Genomic DNA, 15,554 nt, shown 5'->3' with positions numbered 1-15,554 from the left:
ATATAGCTAGTTTTAGGCCAGCAAGACTCTTATTTAAAAAAATAAGACCAACAACCTGGAATACATTAAAATGAGATTAGTGTGTGTTTCTTAAATGGAAACTGAAATCTGTAATGGTATCTAAAGCAAATAAAATGCATCTGGAATTTTTAGAGACAAACCTTCATTATTGTGTTATCAGTACCTCCTAGACAGTTCCAAATTCAGTAAGCGTTTGTTTTAGTGTTAGGAACCAGAGTATTTTTAATAGTTCACATGTTAAAAGAATAAACTATGAAGAATACATTTCTTGTGTACGAAATGAAAAAATATACAATGCAGTGGAACTCAAATACATATACAAAGTGATTTTTTTGTGCATTTTATCAAGAGGTTTACATTCTATATTAAGCTATAATATAAAAGAAACTATAGAGTTTTTGGTAAAGCAACAGAAAAGCTCTTAAATGTATTTACAAATAAGAGCTTGTGTTATGTGTAAGATTATATTGATTAAATCAAGGCCCGCTGAATTGATGCTGTGCTTTAAGAAATAGTTATGTGAAATAATTTAAATTTTTTCTGTAGCTATTAAGTGAGCATATCCAAACATGGAGTTATATCACTGCATGGTTTAATTTTAACCCAGTAGTAGAATTTAGTAAATTCAAGCAGATCACATATATTGTCATCATAAATATACAAATACCTTAACTTATAACAGTATATTTAAAGACAAAGTCAGGAAAACTGTACATGTTAACAAAGATATAACCATGCACACAATCATCTGCTTATTAAACACTGAAGTAACAGAGCTAAACCATTTTGCAGTCTTCAGAGGTGTTTGGTATTTTTTTTCTCCATTATGCTGGAAGCACTTTGAATTTTGAATGGAAACATAAATGCATATTTAACAGAGAAATGGTCATGCACCTGTATTTTAAAATTTTTGGGTTAAGTTTTCTTCTTTTCTGATTGTTCAGTAGGTTCTGACTTTGGTGCAGGAAAAGCTTGATGATACAGATGTCTGTGGGTTGCTGCTGCACTGTAAAGCTTGTATAAAGCCTGAAATATACAAAACAATGCATTAGACATAGATGTACAAATTGGTACTAGGTAAAATTGAGCATGCTGAATTTGGAATCTTTACATCATTACTCTATTTAGTAAGACATACTAATAACTATTTTCAACTCTCCAGTATATGATACCACTTTTATGGATGAATGATTTTCATGGTAAATGTTTTATTCTCAGACTGTCTCCTTTTACTTTGTATACCTTTTGGTATTGTGCCTTAAGGGTTGTGTGGACAACTCATTTTATTACCAGTTTTGATGACTTATTAAAACTGATAACTTTTTTTTTTTTGGGTCCGGTCGTGGGGCCTGAACTCTGGGCCTGGGCACTGTCCCTCAGCTCTTCAGCTCAAGGCTAGCGCTCTACCACTTGAGCCACAGCACTACTTCCGGCTTTTTTCTTATGTGGTGCTGAGGAATCAAACCCAGGGCCTCATGCATGCAAGGCAAGTGCTCTACCACTGGGCCACCTTCCCAGCCCCTAGATCTAATAACTTCTGTATGTGAATAGGTTCTCATGAACGGGACCGATTTTATTTTCCCTTCTTAAACCTGATGCACTTGGTTGTGCAGCTAGGTATGGGGGCTTCTATTCCCATCCAGGACCCCTCACTGTGCATGCTTCTTGGTTTGGTGCCACTGCTTCCTTCAGATTTTCTTCACCAGAAAAACTGCTTCACAAAGCCTTTTCTTAATAAAATTATCTCTGTTCTTTATATCACTTTAAATGTTTGAACCATAGGAAATTTTACATATTGCTTATTGTTTAAGTGGCCAAATATATCCAAACCCCTCCCCACTGGCTAGTGTGTAAGGTTCATTCTCTCCTCTGACTTCATTCTCTCCTCTGACTTGTTCTGGAGTCTGTGAAAAGTCTTTGAATATATTTAAGATCTGGGCAAAAGGTTGATAGCCTATTAATAGTAATCTATTCCAAGAAACTATGATTTTTTTTCATTTGTGAGTTTGTGAAGATATCTTTTAGATATTTTTATTTTAGTATTTTTTATTGTAAAGATAGTGTAGAGAGGGGTTAGTTACATAAGGTAATGAGTACATTTCCCCTACTATTTTCCCCTACGTTTTCCCCTGCTATCCCTTCCCTCCCCAACTCCTCCCCCCTCCCCAAGTTGTAAAGTTCATTTTCAACATAGTGTCTTGTATGTCTCATTGTTACAGTGGGTTAATCTGTATCCTTGTTGTGAAGCTATTTTTGTGGTTTTCTTTATGCTCTTAGTACAGGTGTTACTGTTCAGTTCTATGAATGCCTAGCATAACACTGTGGCATGCTGGTCTCAAAAGTGTTCATATCCTAATTTAATTCCAGTTCTCTTAAAGATATATTCATAAGGTTTGATTTCCAAAGTTAAAATTCACTGTTGTTTGTTCATTTATTTTTGGTGGTACTAGGGACTGAACTCAAGGTCTTGCTCTTGCGCTACTTGGTTGAGCTGCTTCTCCAACCCTTCTTTCTTTAGCTTCTCCCCCACCTCCATACCTGTCTCAGAATGCTATCATCCTGATTTGTGCCTGACCATTAGCTAGAATTACAGGTATAAGCGACCACACCTGGCCTCATTTACTTTTTTAGTGAATCTGTTTTATGAGTTTTCCATGAATAACGTCTTATTGACTTATAAATATTAAATGTGTAAGTGAACATAATTCTGTTATGTGTTGCTGAGGAAAGCTGCAGAAGACCAGCTTTGTTCCCTGAAGAAAATGACTTGCATGAGATAATTTTTATCAATGTAAAAAGTGATTTTCCCCTGGAAATACAGCGCGTGTCTGCACATATATAGTTGTATACATATGGGATTATGTACAGAACCTAATGACCTATTTCCCAAAGCCAGGTCTGAGGTATGTGAGAAAGTCAGAAGTCATACTGTGTGGAACCTGCATAAAGTGGTAAACTACCACCCAAAGTTCTAAACATTATAGTTACATTTAAATGTCCTTTGCAATCAAACTTTATAACTACTGGTTCTTCTCTGAAGGAGAACAGTGTATCATATCAGAGCCAAGTAATTGTGAAATTTTCTACATATTCAGGAAAAATAGTCCTTTATTATGTTCAGGTCTGTATGCAGATAAATCCTTTATAATGTTTGGAATGTGTTAAAAGCCTACAATTAATTAAATGCTAAATAGAAATAGTAGTTCCTAAAAGTTTTTTTGTTTTTTTTTTTTTTTTTGGTCGGTCGTGGGGCTTGAACTCTGGGCCTGGGCGCTGTCCCTCAGCTCTTCAGCTCAAGGCGAGCGCTCTACCACTTGAGCAACAGCGCCACTTCCGGTTTTCTGGTGGTTTATTGGAGATAGGAGTCTCACAGTCTTTCCTGCCCGGGCTGGCTTTGAACCGCGATCCTCAGATCTCAGCCTCCTGAGTAGCTAGGATTACAGGCATGAGCCACCAGCGCCCGGCTCCTAAAAGTTTTTTAAATCTATATTAAGTAATCCTTAATCAGACTGCTTAGTCAGTTTGTAAAATATAGTGTTTACAAATACAGTTCTTAATTTAAAAAAATTTAACTTACCTCATTTGTACTTCCCTGTGGCAGAGGCAATTTTAAAAGGAGAAAAGAAAAGTATATATCTTGCTTTAATAATAACATTGATATTCAACTTCGTTTATAATATTAACTTGTGAACATTTAAGAACAGATACTCCTGCAGATTTTCCAGTTTAGATTATACACTTTATAAGAATTTTTTGAAGAACCTAATTCTATATTTCTGATAGGTCAGCATTATATTCTAAGAGGGATTTGAGATTTACCTTAAATAGTCTGTCTTCATCCTTTTATGAGTAAAGGACTATTTCAGACAGAGAGTGGCTCAGAGAATTGTTTATACTTTATTGCCCATGATTCTCACACTAGCTTATCTCAACTGTATTTTTCAAAGGCACACGTTAAATATGTTACTTACAATTTTATTATAGCGTACATAAAAGTAGGCTTTTAATGCTGGGAGAATTATAGCAACTATTATTTGCTACTTAATGGATCAAAAAGTTCACAGGTCTTAAATCCAAAGTTCTGTGGAGAATCTCAATTTTAGTTTCACTAAATTTCCCTAAATATTCATAAGTAACTCTAAACACTTCCAGAATAGTGAGTTAATTATTGTTCTAGGTGTAATTATAACTGTCATTCCTATCTCTTGATTGGTTATTTAAATAACATACCATACATAGTGGCCCTGACTACCTAGGATGTGACTAATTGAACCTGAGCAAGGCAGAAAACTGCCCAATGAGCAGCTCCATCCAGAAGTTGGCCACTGGCCCATGCAAAAGTCTAGCTCAAGTTTTCATGATATAAACTAACATTGAGATGATGATTTAATGGTAGTAGTTCAGGTGTGGCCTGAACATAGTCATAACCAGCTACATAAAAACTCACGCTAGTAGCATTAACATTCTTAGAATATAGCATTAACATTCTTAGAATAAGAAAATGCACTATGCATGTCTTTTTTTTTTTTGGTCGGTCTGGGCTTGGGCGCTCTCCCTGTGCTCTTCCGCTCAAGGCGAGTGCTCTACTGCTTGAGCCACAGTGCCACTTGAAGATAAGAGTCTCACGGACTTTCCTGCCTGGGCTGGCTTTGAACCTTGATCCTCAGATCTCAGCCTCCTGAGTAGTTAGGATTACAGGTGTGAGCCACCAGTGCCGGCTGAATGTCTTTTTAAACACTGAAATGTTACCTAGAAAGCAGTTATGCAGGACTTTACATACTATACTGTAGCTAACTGTTCATACCTTGCTATCTTGTAAAGTCTTGACAGGGGCCTAAATCATGTACATCTGTATATTCTCAACATCTAACACAGTGCTTATTACACAGATTATGCTCAAATGTGTGCTAAAATTGAAGAAAATGAAAAGCTCCTACCTGGTCCCACAAAGCGGCAGCCACCTGGTCTATTACAGCACCCAGCTCTCGGTACTCTCCAGAGTACCGGATGTATGCCCAGGTGCACAAGGTGATCAGGGTCAGTCCCATGATCATATTACACAGGCTAGCTATGATGTCCAGACCAATGAAGCCAGTCACACCAGCAACCACATATGTGATAAAGATCACAACAAACAGTGTGGCTGGGGTGCGAGCTGCGTGGAAGATATTTTTGCTATCATTGTGCTTAATGTACTGGATGTAAAGTTCATCTATTTCACTCTCCAACTGCTGCAGGTAACGCCGGCTAAATTCTTCCCCACCCATCTTCTTCACCCCTCGGAACAGCTTCACAGATTCTTCTTTGAGCTGCAGGTGTTTGGTCTGCAAGTCTGTAGGAGCCAGAAATGGCTTGTCACCACCACAAATCTATATCAGATAAAAAAGCATTTGTTTATGCCGTGCAGAGTAAATGAACAACTGTGTGTGTGTGTGAGACAGACTGGCCTTGAACTCAGGGTATTCTTCCCTCAGTCTCCAAAATGCTGGGATTGCGGGGTGTGCCATCTTGCCAGGATAGCTAATTGAGTTTGTTAGAACACATTAATAGACATAGCTACATAAGAATGCCTAACTGACTTTTCCTCTTTCTTTTTGGCAGTACCGAGATTTTGAACATAGTCCTTCCTGCTCACTAGGCAGGTGCTCATAAGAGTTTTATATTTTGCCTGAGCTAGCCTGGACCACAGTTCTACTATTTATACTTCTTGTGTAGCTGGGACAACAAGTATGAACTGGTATGCTCAGCTTTTTTTTTTTTTTTTTCTTATATGGGGGTCTGCAAGCTTTTTGCCCAGACTGGCATAGAACTGCAGCAGGTCTTCCAATCTCTGCCTTCCAAGTAGCGAGGATTATAGGTATAAACCACCACCATACTCAGCCTCATTTTGGTCATGTAGTCATTGAAATATCTGTAGTGTAACCCATCACTCACTATTCATGTTTTTACATGATGCTTTAGAGTCTGTTTCTTTTTACAAAATGTTTAAAACAGTAAGTACGCTATGCAATACTGGCAACAGTCTTATACATCTTGTGCTTCTGGATTGCCACAGTGAGCGATGGACATGTGACTATAATGAGAAAGGAGACTGCAGGTTTGGTCAGTTGACTCCTATTACCTCCATATCTATATTAAGTGGTGGCTGGTATATTATAAGTGACTTAGTAATTATTTGAATAATAAAGCCACGCTTAAATTTTTACTCCCTATTTGAAAAGGGAACAAATACTTAAGACTTAATCCAAATCTGCCAAGATAAGATGGGATAATATGAAGCACATATTGAGTTTCTTCACACAATTGAGTCCAAACCCAAGGAAATGTCTTATATCCCAATTTATCTAGGAAATAGTCACTGAAGTAATTTATACCAACTGAGTTTAATTTAAGACAATAATAAGTTTAAAAACATTCTCAAGGCTGAGTGCTGGTGGCTCATGCCTGTAATCCTAGTTACTCAGAAGGCTGAGGTCTGAGGATCACTGTTAGAAGCCAACCCAGACAGGAAAAGTCCATGAAACTTACCTCCAATTAAGCAGCAAAAAGCTGGAAGTGGAGCTGTGGCTCAAGTGATAAAGCACTAGCCTGAGTAGAAAAGCTCAGGGACAGCTCCCAGGCTCTTGGGTTCAAGCCCCAGGACTAGCACCAGGAAACAAAAGTTCTCAATATGAAACTGTGAAAAATATTTTTTATCAGCCTCACTGATTCTTCTTTGAATAGAGTCTTAAGTATTTTTTTTTCTAGAAACTACATAGAAGCAAATGTTCTTGAACCACATTTCAATCATATCATTCACTTTGGTTGTCTGAGTTTTATATGGAGAATACTTATTGTCCTTTATATCATAAATACTATTCCATATACTATATTTTTTAGATTCTGTGACTCCATGAACTTTGGGTATAATTTTTACTTTATAACATTTTAGGCAAAAATAAAAACTATCACATTAATTAAACTTAAGGAAATGACATGGAAACATTGGGTCTTGACATTGGACTTCTTTTATGAGGAGGTAGTGGGTGCTGTAGACTGTAAGGTGGCATGCTGAATAAAGTAGCACATTACATTACTTTAGCCACTACATCTCAAAAATCCTGAGAAGAAGAATGTATTATAAATATATAAGTACAGGTAACTTATTTAAAATACCCCTAAACTTATCTATTTAATATTCTTGTTTTGAAACTATTTTAGGAACCAAAAACATGCCTGTGATAAGTATGGGTTGAGAAAAAATAGCTCAAAGCTACCTCTGCATAAGAACATAGTGTGACCTGAAGACAGAACAAATGAGTTCCATGAAGAAATACTGGTTTTATTTAAAACATCACTTAAAGTACTATTTAATTCTTACCTCCTCCATCTTTCTGTTATATGTGTCCTTGGCAGTTGCAACAGCTGCTAAATTGTTAGCTTCTGCTGTGGCCTTTGAACAAAGTACAAATTATGTGAAATGAAGTTGTATTTACTTAAGTTCCACAGACAGTTCACATTTCAGAGCATCATGTACAAGAAATGTGCAAGAAACCAAGGTCATCAAAAAAATTGAAAATGATGAGATATTTCCACTACATTTTTTAAATTAGTAAAATTTAAATTTCAAGATATATAAGCTACATATTTTGTTAAACCATAATTATTTTCTAACAAACCATCACTCTAAAATGAATTTTTATTTGTTAGACTTTTCCTAACAAAACATATTTTAGGCCTCCTCAAATACCATGTGTTGGAGGGAGTAACAAATAGATCATTTACAATATAGTGTATTTAATATATAAAAATATATCTAAGATTGTGCTAACAGAACCAATGTATCAATAATGACAAAGAACTATAAAAGTATTATAATTAGTAGTGCATATGAGAACATACCCAGGACAGAAATGCTGAGTATAATAAATGTAGATAAATATTTAGAAGGCTCATCTCTACAGGTATCAGAGATCTAGAGACATGACAGAATCTCTGTAAATGTAAACACTGGAGGAAGTCTTTCAACCAGAAGTCAACTTTCAGCAATCATCAGACTATTCACACAGGAAAGAAACCCAATGTAGGAAAATATTTTTCAGAAACCTCTGTAAATATACAGAGAAATCCTTCATGGCAAAAGTAAGCTAGGTATAATGGGAAACATTCTTTACTCTTGGGCCCTCACTGAGCCAACATTTCTCATCCTCTCATTGTGTTGAGTGGGGATGATGTACCTGAATATTATCCAAAGGATCTGGACATTAATTACTTCCAGGCTTGACAAGTAATTAAGAGAGTGAAGTTATTGACTTATATCTATTATAATTAGGAATGGTTTGTCAATGTAATTTTATAAACTTTTCTCAGAAATAAGAGCTCTGGCCCTTTGAGATTGGAGTCACAAATCCTGACAGTCTTGATTTGAGCCAAGGACATAAGAGCATTGATTTCTCCACTGAACCCCTGAAGTGTCCCACTATATGGTCTATGCATTATAACACAAATGACTTACTATTTCCAGGTCAGGTTGAATGGAAGATCTGATGGAAGATACCACTCCTTGATTATTACAAAATGTGCACAGTAATAAAATCTTTCTCATCACCTTTTGTCCCCAAGTTAGTTCATGAAACATTCAGAGGACACACACTTAGGCATATATTTTCTTTGTAGGTGGGTACCAGTCCTCCTGCTTTAACTCTGAGCCAAGGCACTGTCCTTAAGCAGTTTTGCTCAAGGCTAAAACTCTACCACTTGAAGTACAGTTCCATTTCTTGCTTCTTTGGTGCATAAATAGAGACAAGTGATTTGAGCATTTGGTTTTGGATGAGTAGCCCCAAAATGACTTTAGTGCTTGCTGTTTTATATTGAATTAATCACTTGTGATTGATCACTCTTAGCTCATTCTGTTTTTCTTTCTTCTTTTTTTTTTTTTGGTCCGGTAGTGGGGCATGAACTCTGGGCCCTGTCCCTCAGCTCTTCAGCTCAAGGCTAGCACTCTACCACTTGAGACACAGTGCCACTTCCGGCTTCTTTTCTTTTGCTTATGTGGTGCTGAGGGCTCGAACCCAGGGCCGCAGGCATGCAAGGCAAGCGCTCTACCACTGAGCCACCTTCCCAGCCCTCATTCTGTTTTTCTGCTGAGTTATAATAAGTTTAACTATATAAGGAAAATGTTTCTCCTTTTTCAAAACACTTCATTGTCAAATATACTTGCTTAAAATTTGGACCTGCTTTTGTTTTTTCTAATATGGTGGATCCTAATCACATTGTGTTTTTATTTTCTAAGCAAATTTAGTACCAAGAGAACAAAAAATGCTTTGGTACAAAGTGTTTGTATCTCAGCATAAGGCTTCCATGAACGTATGTGCAAAAGCATTAGATAAACACATATGGGTAAAGTTATTATACAAATAATCTTCCAAATATTTACATAATGATTCTAATCATTCTGTCTAATATTTTAATTTAGTAATCTATGTTGGCCAGAAAGATACATATGTGAATACAAGCAGAAAAACTCAGGTTTTGTGACAAATATGGTCTCTAAAACATCACATCTCTTGATTACTAAATTTACCTGTAACATTGATTTAGGATGTGGTAATTCTTCACCTTGGTAGATCTTTATATAGGCCTGAAAAATAAAGAAAAAGACAGTCAAGCATTCTATTAAGCATTCCTCTAATTAAGTAATGTCTTGTCATTTACAAAATATTTTCAGTAACTTATCTCTCGTGTTCATGCTGTTCCCTCTTCTTGAAGTGATCTTTTCTACATGGCAACTCTATCCTTCTTAAAAAAGGTTCACATAATTTCCTTTAAAACTTCCTCACGGTGGGGGGCGGGGGAAGGAAGGGATAGTAGGAAAAAAACAAAGGAGGGGGTAACAATGTTTGACAAGAAATGGACTCATTATCTTACTCATGTAACTGTAACCCCTCTGTACAGCATCTTTTCAATAAAATAATTTAAAAAAAAAAAACACAACTTTTTCACACTCACCAAGTGTGCCAGTAATACTACCTACTTGGGAGGTGGAGACGGGGGTGCGGCAGTGCCAAGTCAGCCCAGGCCAAAAAAAAAAAAAAAAAGACTACATCTCAACTAATGGATAGGAACAAGGGCACATACTTGCCCCAGGCCAGGAAGGAAGCACAGTTAATGCTGGTCTGAGCATAAAGTGAGACTCCACCTTAAAAATAAGCAATACAAAAAAAGGGCTGGTAGATACCACTCTCTGGAAATAACCACTCTTTTTAGTTACAAAAATTTGAGCCTTGTGGATATCGTAAGCTTTATGGAACAGATTTATGTAATGGTCATGAACCCCCAACTTGTAAATTCATCTGGTATTAAAAATTCAAATTTTAGATTAATGTATCATTTGTTGCTGAAGGACATGAAGATAACTGCATCACACTGAAAATGTAAGGACAGCATTTTAAATGATAAAATGTGGGGTTTTATAAATTGATATTTTAGCTGGGTGCTGGTAGCTCACATCTGTAATCCTACTTACTCAGGAGACTGAAATCTGAAGGTTGAGGTTCAAAGCCAGTCTGGAGAGGGAAGTCCATGAGACTCTAATCTCCAATTAACCCCCAGAAAACCAGAAGTGGCACTCTGGTTCCAAGTGGTAGAGCACTATAGCCTTGAGTGAAAAAGCTCAGGGACAGTGTCCAGGCCCTACGGTCAATCCTCATGACTGACTAAATAAATAAATAAATAAATAAATAGGACTGGTATTTTAGTTTTACACTACTAGTTCACAAATTAAATTGAAATTCTCTGCTAAATGTGTATGTTGGTAAAAAGTGATGATAATTAAGGCTGACAGGTAAACACAAATTTAAAATAATTATCTTGCAGATTTGCTTTTGGTAAAGAGAGCAGAAAATGTGGATGAATTTTCTTCATTAAGAAAGTATAGATGCCAGGCACTGGTGGCTCACACCTGTAATCCTAGCTACTCAGAGGGCCGAGATCTGAGGATCTCAGTTCAAAGCCAGGCCAGGCTTTGTGAGACTCTTATCTCCAATTAACCATTCAAAAACCAGAAGTGGAGCTGTGGCTCAAAGTGATAATGCACTAGCCTTGAACAAAAGAGCTCAGGGACAGTGTCCAGGCCCTGAGTTCAAGCCCCACAAGCAACCAAAACAAAAAATATAGTCACTGAGTGGGATATAACTCATGCCTATAATTCCAGATACTTGGAAGGTAGAGATAGTATCACTGTCTGATTCTGGCCTAGGCAAAAAACAAGGTCCTATATGAAAAACTAATGTAAAAAGGGCTTATGACATGGCTCAAGACATGAGAGTGCTTGCCTAGCAAGTAGAAGATCCTGAGCACAAAACCTCCATTCCCTCCAAAAAATAACAAAGTGTAGTCCTTTTGGGAAGAATTTAAAGAATGTAGGTCATCTATGAAACACTCCTTCCTCCGGACAAAACATCTTTCCCAACTCTTACATGACATTTGACATTAAAAAATACATGTAAAATGGGACACAAAAGTTACCTCTAAGGGATTTCCTCAAAAATTTTTTTCAAACAATAAGCTTCTCTTGGGCATTTCATAACACTTAATGTCAAATCCAAGTACTCACAAGTGCTCTAGAAATGAGAGTGATACCTTAAAGTACTCCACCAGACCTCGGCAGGTGATTTTATTCCCATTGATCTCTTTAATATCTAGGCTTTCAGGACTAAGCAGCCAAGGAATGAGTATTTTCAAGTTTTTGATGAATTCATCATCTATTTCTACAAGTAAAAGAAATCCATTATTATTTTTAGAATCCTTTCCAGCCCTCCACTCTATAGAATGAAACAGCCTTAGGCCTCCTCCATTCTTCCCCAGTGGTAACGGCCACCACTTACTTTCCCCTCAAGCAACTCCTGAAACCTGCCTTCCCTCAGGGTTAATAATTCTCCTAGCTTAAACATCCAATTAAAGTCTCATTTGTACTCGAATTATTTATGTTGTCTTCCACCTATACAATAGCTTTCTTGATCTCACACCTTGAACATATATTTTATAACCTTTCATATAAGCATTTCATGTAGGATGATGATGCCTTTAGGTTTATGGTATAAGGCAAGGAGCAAAAATGGGGAAGCCAGACATGGTGGCATACACCTGTAGTCTCAGCTACTTGGAGGCTGAAGTAGAAAAATAACATTCGACATTTCAGAATACATTTGCCTTGGGCTGGGAATGTGGCTCAATGGTAGAGTGCCTGCCTAGCAAGCATGAAGCCCTGGGTTCGATTCCTCAGTACCACATAAACAGAAAAGGCCAGAGAAGTGCTGTGACTCAAGTGGTAGAACACTAGCCTTGAGCTGAAGAGCTGAGGGACAATGCCCAGGCTCTGAGTTGAAGCCCCAAGACTGGCAAAAAAAAAAAAAAATACAGGACTGGGAAGGTGGCTCAGTGGTAGAGTGCTTGCCTTGCATGCATGAGGCCCTGGGTTCGATTCCTCAGCACCACATAAGCAGAAAAAGCCAGAAATGACGCTATGACTCGAGTGCTAGCGCACTAGCCTTGAGCTGAAGAGCTGAGGGACAGTGCCCAGGCCCAGAGTTCAGGCCCCATGACCGGCCAAAACAAACAAACAAACAAAAATACATTTGCCTCAAGTAAAATGGGTCCAAGAATTCAGGGCCAGCCTGGTTAACCTAGACCCTAAATTTTAAAAAAGGGGGGTGGGTAGGTGGGATGGGGAAGTGGTGGGAAATAGCTCACTATTTACTGGCTTATAAATACATTTCCTCCAGAAAAATGTATTAAAAAGTTGCTACATGGTTGGTATTAATGTGCCTTCCTTATGAGAAGTATAGGATGCTGGGTAAAGTTTGAAACAGGACTTGAGCTCAAAAAGAGAAAAATAATGTTTCCTCCAGTGGTAGAACTGAGCAACATAAAATAAGAAGAAAAGTTAGTAGACAAGTACCATATTTGATGGGTATCCAGCATTATCCTCATGCAGGTCACAAAAGTAGCAGGTGAGTAACATGTGAATTCAAATATAAACTGGGGTATCAGTATACATTTGGCCATAATGGCAGGTATCTTACAGCAAGAAAAGGCCAAAGACACTTTATAACAAATCAGAGGCAGTTTGACTTATTTATCTGTTAATAGGTTCAAGCTTAACACTACAGACTTGGGAGAGTAACATAAAAATTTTGAGCACAATGATAGTTTCTTCAGGTAGTATATCAAATATATGAAAACTGCAATATATATATATATATGTGTGTGTGTATATATATATATATGTGTGTGTGTGTATATATATATATATATATATATATATATATATGGAAGATATGCCCAGTGAGTTGGTGTATGCAAATGTAATTATTTACTGTAATTTTTTTTAAACCTAGGTTTCAGCACAATTACTGAATTTTCAGACTTTGGGGTTGGTGATTTTCAAAAATCTTAAGGATAAAGATCCAAATTTAAGATTGTATTGGCATTTGCCTGCCATTATGGCCCCAGTGTGCACTGATACACCAGTTTTTATTAGAGCATTCACATTTATTCACCTGCTGCTTTTGTGACCTGCATAGGGATGATGTTGGATATTCTTCACATTTGATTTCATGTTTGATACCAATGTGAAATTCAGTGATCAAGATTTATGGGTGGGTATTTGTCTAGCAGTTAATTCAAATTGCTTGGGTTGTTTGCATTGCTCCAACTTGCACTGATTATTCTGCTTAGTATTGCATATAGGTTTAGTCAACTGTACTTATTATCATGGTTTGATTTTTTTTAGCCCTCCACTCCATAGAATGAAGCATCCTTAGACTTCCTCCATTCTTCCCTAGTGATAAAATGCCACCATACTTGCTGAAATGCAATGCTGGTATTTGTAATTATGTTGCCCTGTGTTGTATTGTCTAACATGTATCTGAATTTACTGATACTAACAAGTTTGTTTTGCTGTATAATTTTATTCTTCTTTCAGAGTTAGTAGACAATTACTATCTATCTACAATGTATGGATTCTTCTTGAATTTCTGCACAAAACAATTTCTTCTTATAAGCCCACTTTAAGATCACTTTCGGGCTGGGAATGTGGCTCAGTGGTAGAATGCTTGCCTTGCATGCATGAAGCCCTGGGTTCGATTCTTCAGTACCACATAAGCAGAAAAAAAAAAGCCGGAGTGGCGCTGTGGCTCAAGTGGTAGAGTACTAGTCTTGAGCTGAAGAGCTGAGGGACAATGCCCAGGCCCAGAATTCAGGCCCCACAACCAGAAAAAAAAAAAAAAAAGATCACTTTCGAAGCATATATTTAAATCCCCCACACCTTTCCACCAGATTTCCTTATAAAATTTGAAAAGTAAGATGCACTTAAATATCTAGTCAGGCAGTAAGTAAGGTAATTATTCTTTATCTCACCAACCTATAACCATACTAGAGGTCACTGATCTCTTGCAAATCTTAGTTGACCACAGTAAATGCCTGACCCATAATATCTGTAAAGAAGGTCAGCTCAATGTCCAGAGATTTGTATTAAGCAAGCTGGCCTCTGCAAGTGTTCAATAATAAAATGTGTGAGTGGATGATTATTCAGGATGATGTTATACTTTCACTATCTCCTCAATTACAATTTCCTCAAGAATAAATGTGCTAAGCCAGTCATATAGTTACTTGTCACAATAACATTGGTACACATGCTGTTTATAAATAACTCTACAGAACAGGTGCACTGGTGGAGTATTTCTGTGTAAGGAATTTCTCAGGATTACTCTGACAAATCATTAAAGACATATTGTATAAATAATCACCTTGAATAGTATCTGACTATTCTACTGAAGTCTAGCAAGCTGCTAAGGAAGCAGCCCCACATTTATGATGTAATTATCTGGTAGTTCTTCATGTGCACATTCTTTATATCTGCTAAGCTAGGAGAGGGTTCAATAGGCACTTGGTAAGAGCTGATTAAATGTAGCGTGAATGAATGTGACTTAATACTTCTGATCCTCTGGATTTCCAGTGTGTGACGCTCCTATTTTAACTGCAATTAAATTTAATCATAATGTTATAGTTTTTAGTAACACTGGAAATAATAATATAATAATTTAAATACTCTGAAGGATCACACGCAAATTATTATTGATAATGAGCTAGAAAATTATTTTTGTAAGTGTGTGAAGTAAATAGTATGTGAGATCCTGTTTTGTGCAATTGTTTCTTTTTGAGAGACCACCACTCAGATGCCAGTCCTTTGGAAAACAGCATGGCCAACTAATAAGACATCTTGGGTAAAAATTATATAATAAGATTCAAGGCAGGATGGAAAAACTGAGGCAAAGTAGTACATGTCTGTACACAAGACAGATTTAGCAACATATCTTACAAGGTTAAAAAGTCTTATTAAAAATGGAACTTTTAGGGCAACTGAAGCCCACTATCATTCTTCTTTCTCTCAGGCTAGCTACTTTGGCAAAACCAGAACTTGTAGGTAGCTGTAGCCAACTATGCAAGTGAATGCATGTGTAGACATGTGCGTATGTTTAGATAGAGAACAAATT

The 15,554-nt window shown here is 37.0% G+C and overlaps 1 protein-coding gene across 2 annotated transcripts in view; it reads right to left on the bottom strand.

Moving 5' to 3' along the window:
* Positions 1-223: 223 nt before the first annotated feature.
* The window catches only part of Atl1 (atlastin GTPase 1), a 76,689-nt gene continuing 61,358 nt past the window's right edge, over positions 224-15,554 (bottom strand). Inside the window, exons 10-15 of one of the 2 annotated variants that reach the window (XM_042677835.1) lie at positions 11,641-11,768; positions 9,584-9,640; positions 7,382-7,453; positions 4,959-5,390; positions 3,599-3,613; positions 224-1,047 (exon numbers count right to left, since the gene is read on the bottom strand). In XM_042677835.1, coding sequence (XP_042533769.1) covers positions 937-1,047; positions 3,599-3,613; positions 4,959-5,390; positions 7,382-7,453; positions 9,584-9,640; positions 11,641-11,768 — 815 coding nt within the window. In that variant the 3' untranslated portion in view covers positions 224-936. The remainder of the gene's footprint in view (positions 1,048-3,598; positions 3,614-4,958; positions 5,391-7,381; positions 7,454-9,583; positions 9,641-11,640; positions 11,769-15,554) is intronic. The other variant, XM_042677836.1, reaches the window with a different exon arrangement.

This window comes from Dipodomys spectabilis, unplaced genomic scaffold (genome assembly GCF_019054845.1).
Source record: "Dipodomys spectabilis isolate Male_0828 unplaced genomic scaffold, ASM1905484v1 ptg000042l, whole genome shotgun sequence".
NCBI lineage: Eukaryota > Metazoa > Chordata > Mammalia > Rodentia > Heteromyidae > Dipodomys > Dipodomys spectabilis.
This window is presented reverse-complemented; position numbering and strand designations above follow the sequence as displayed.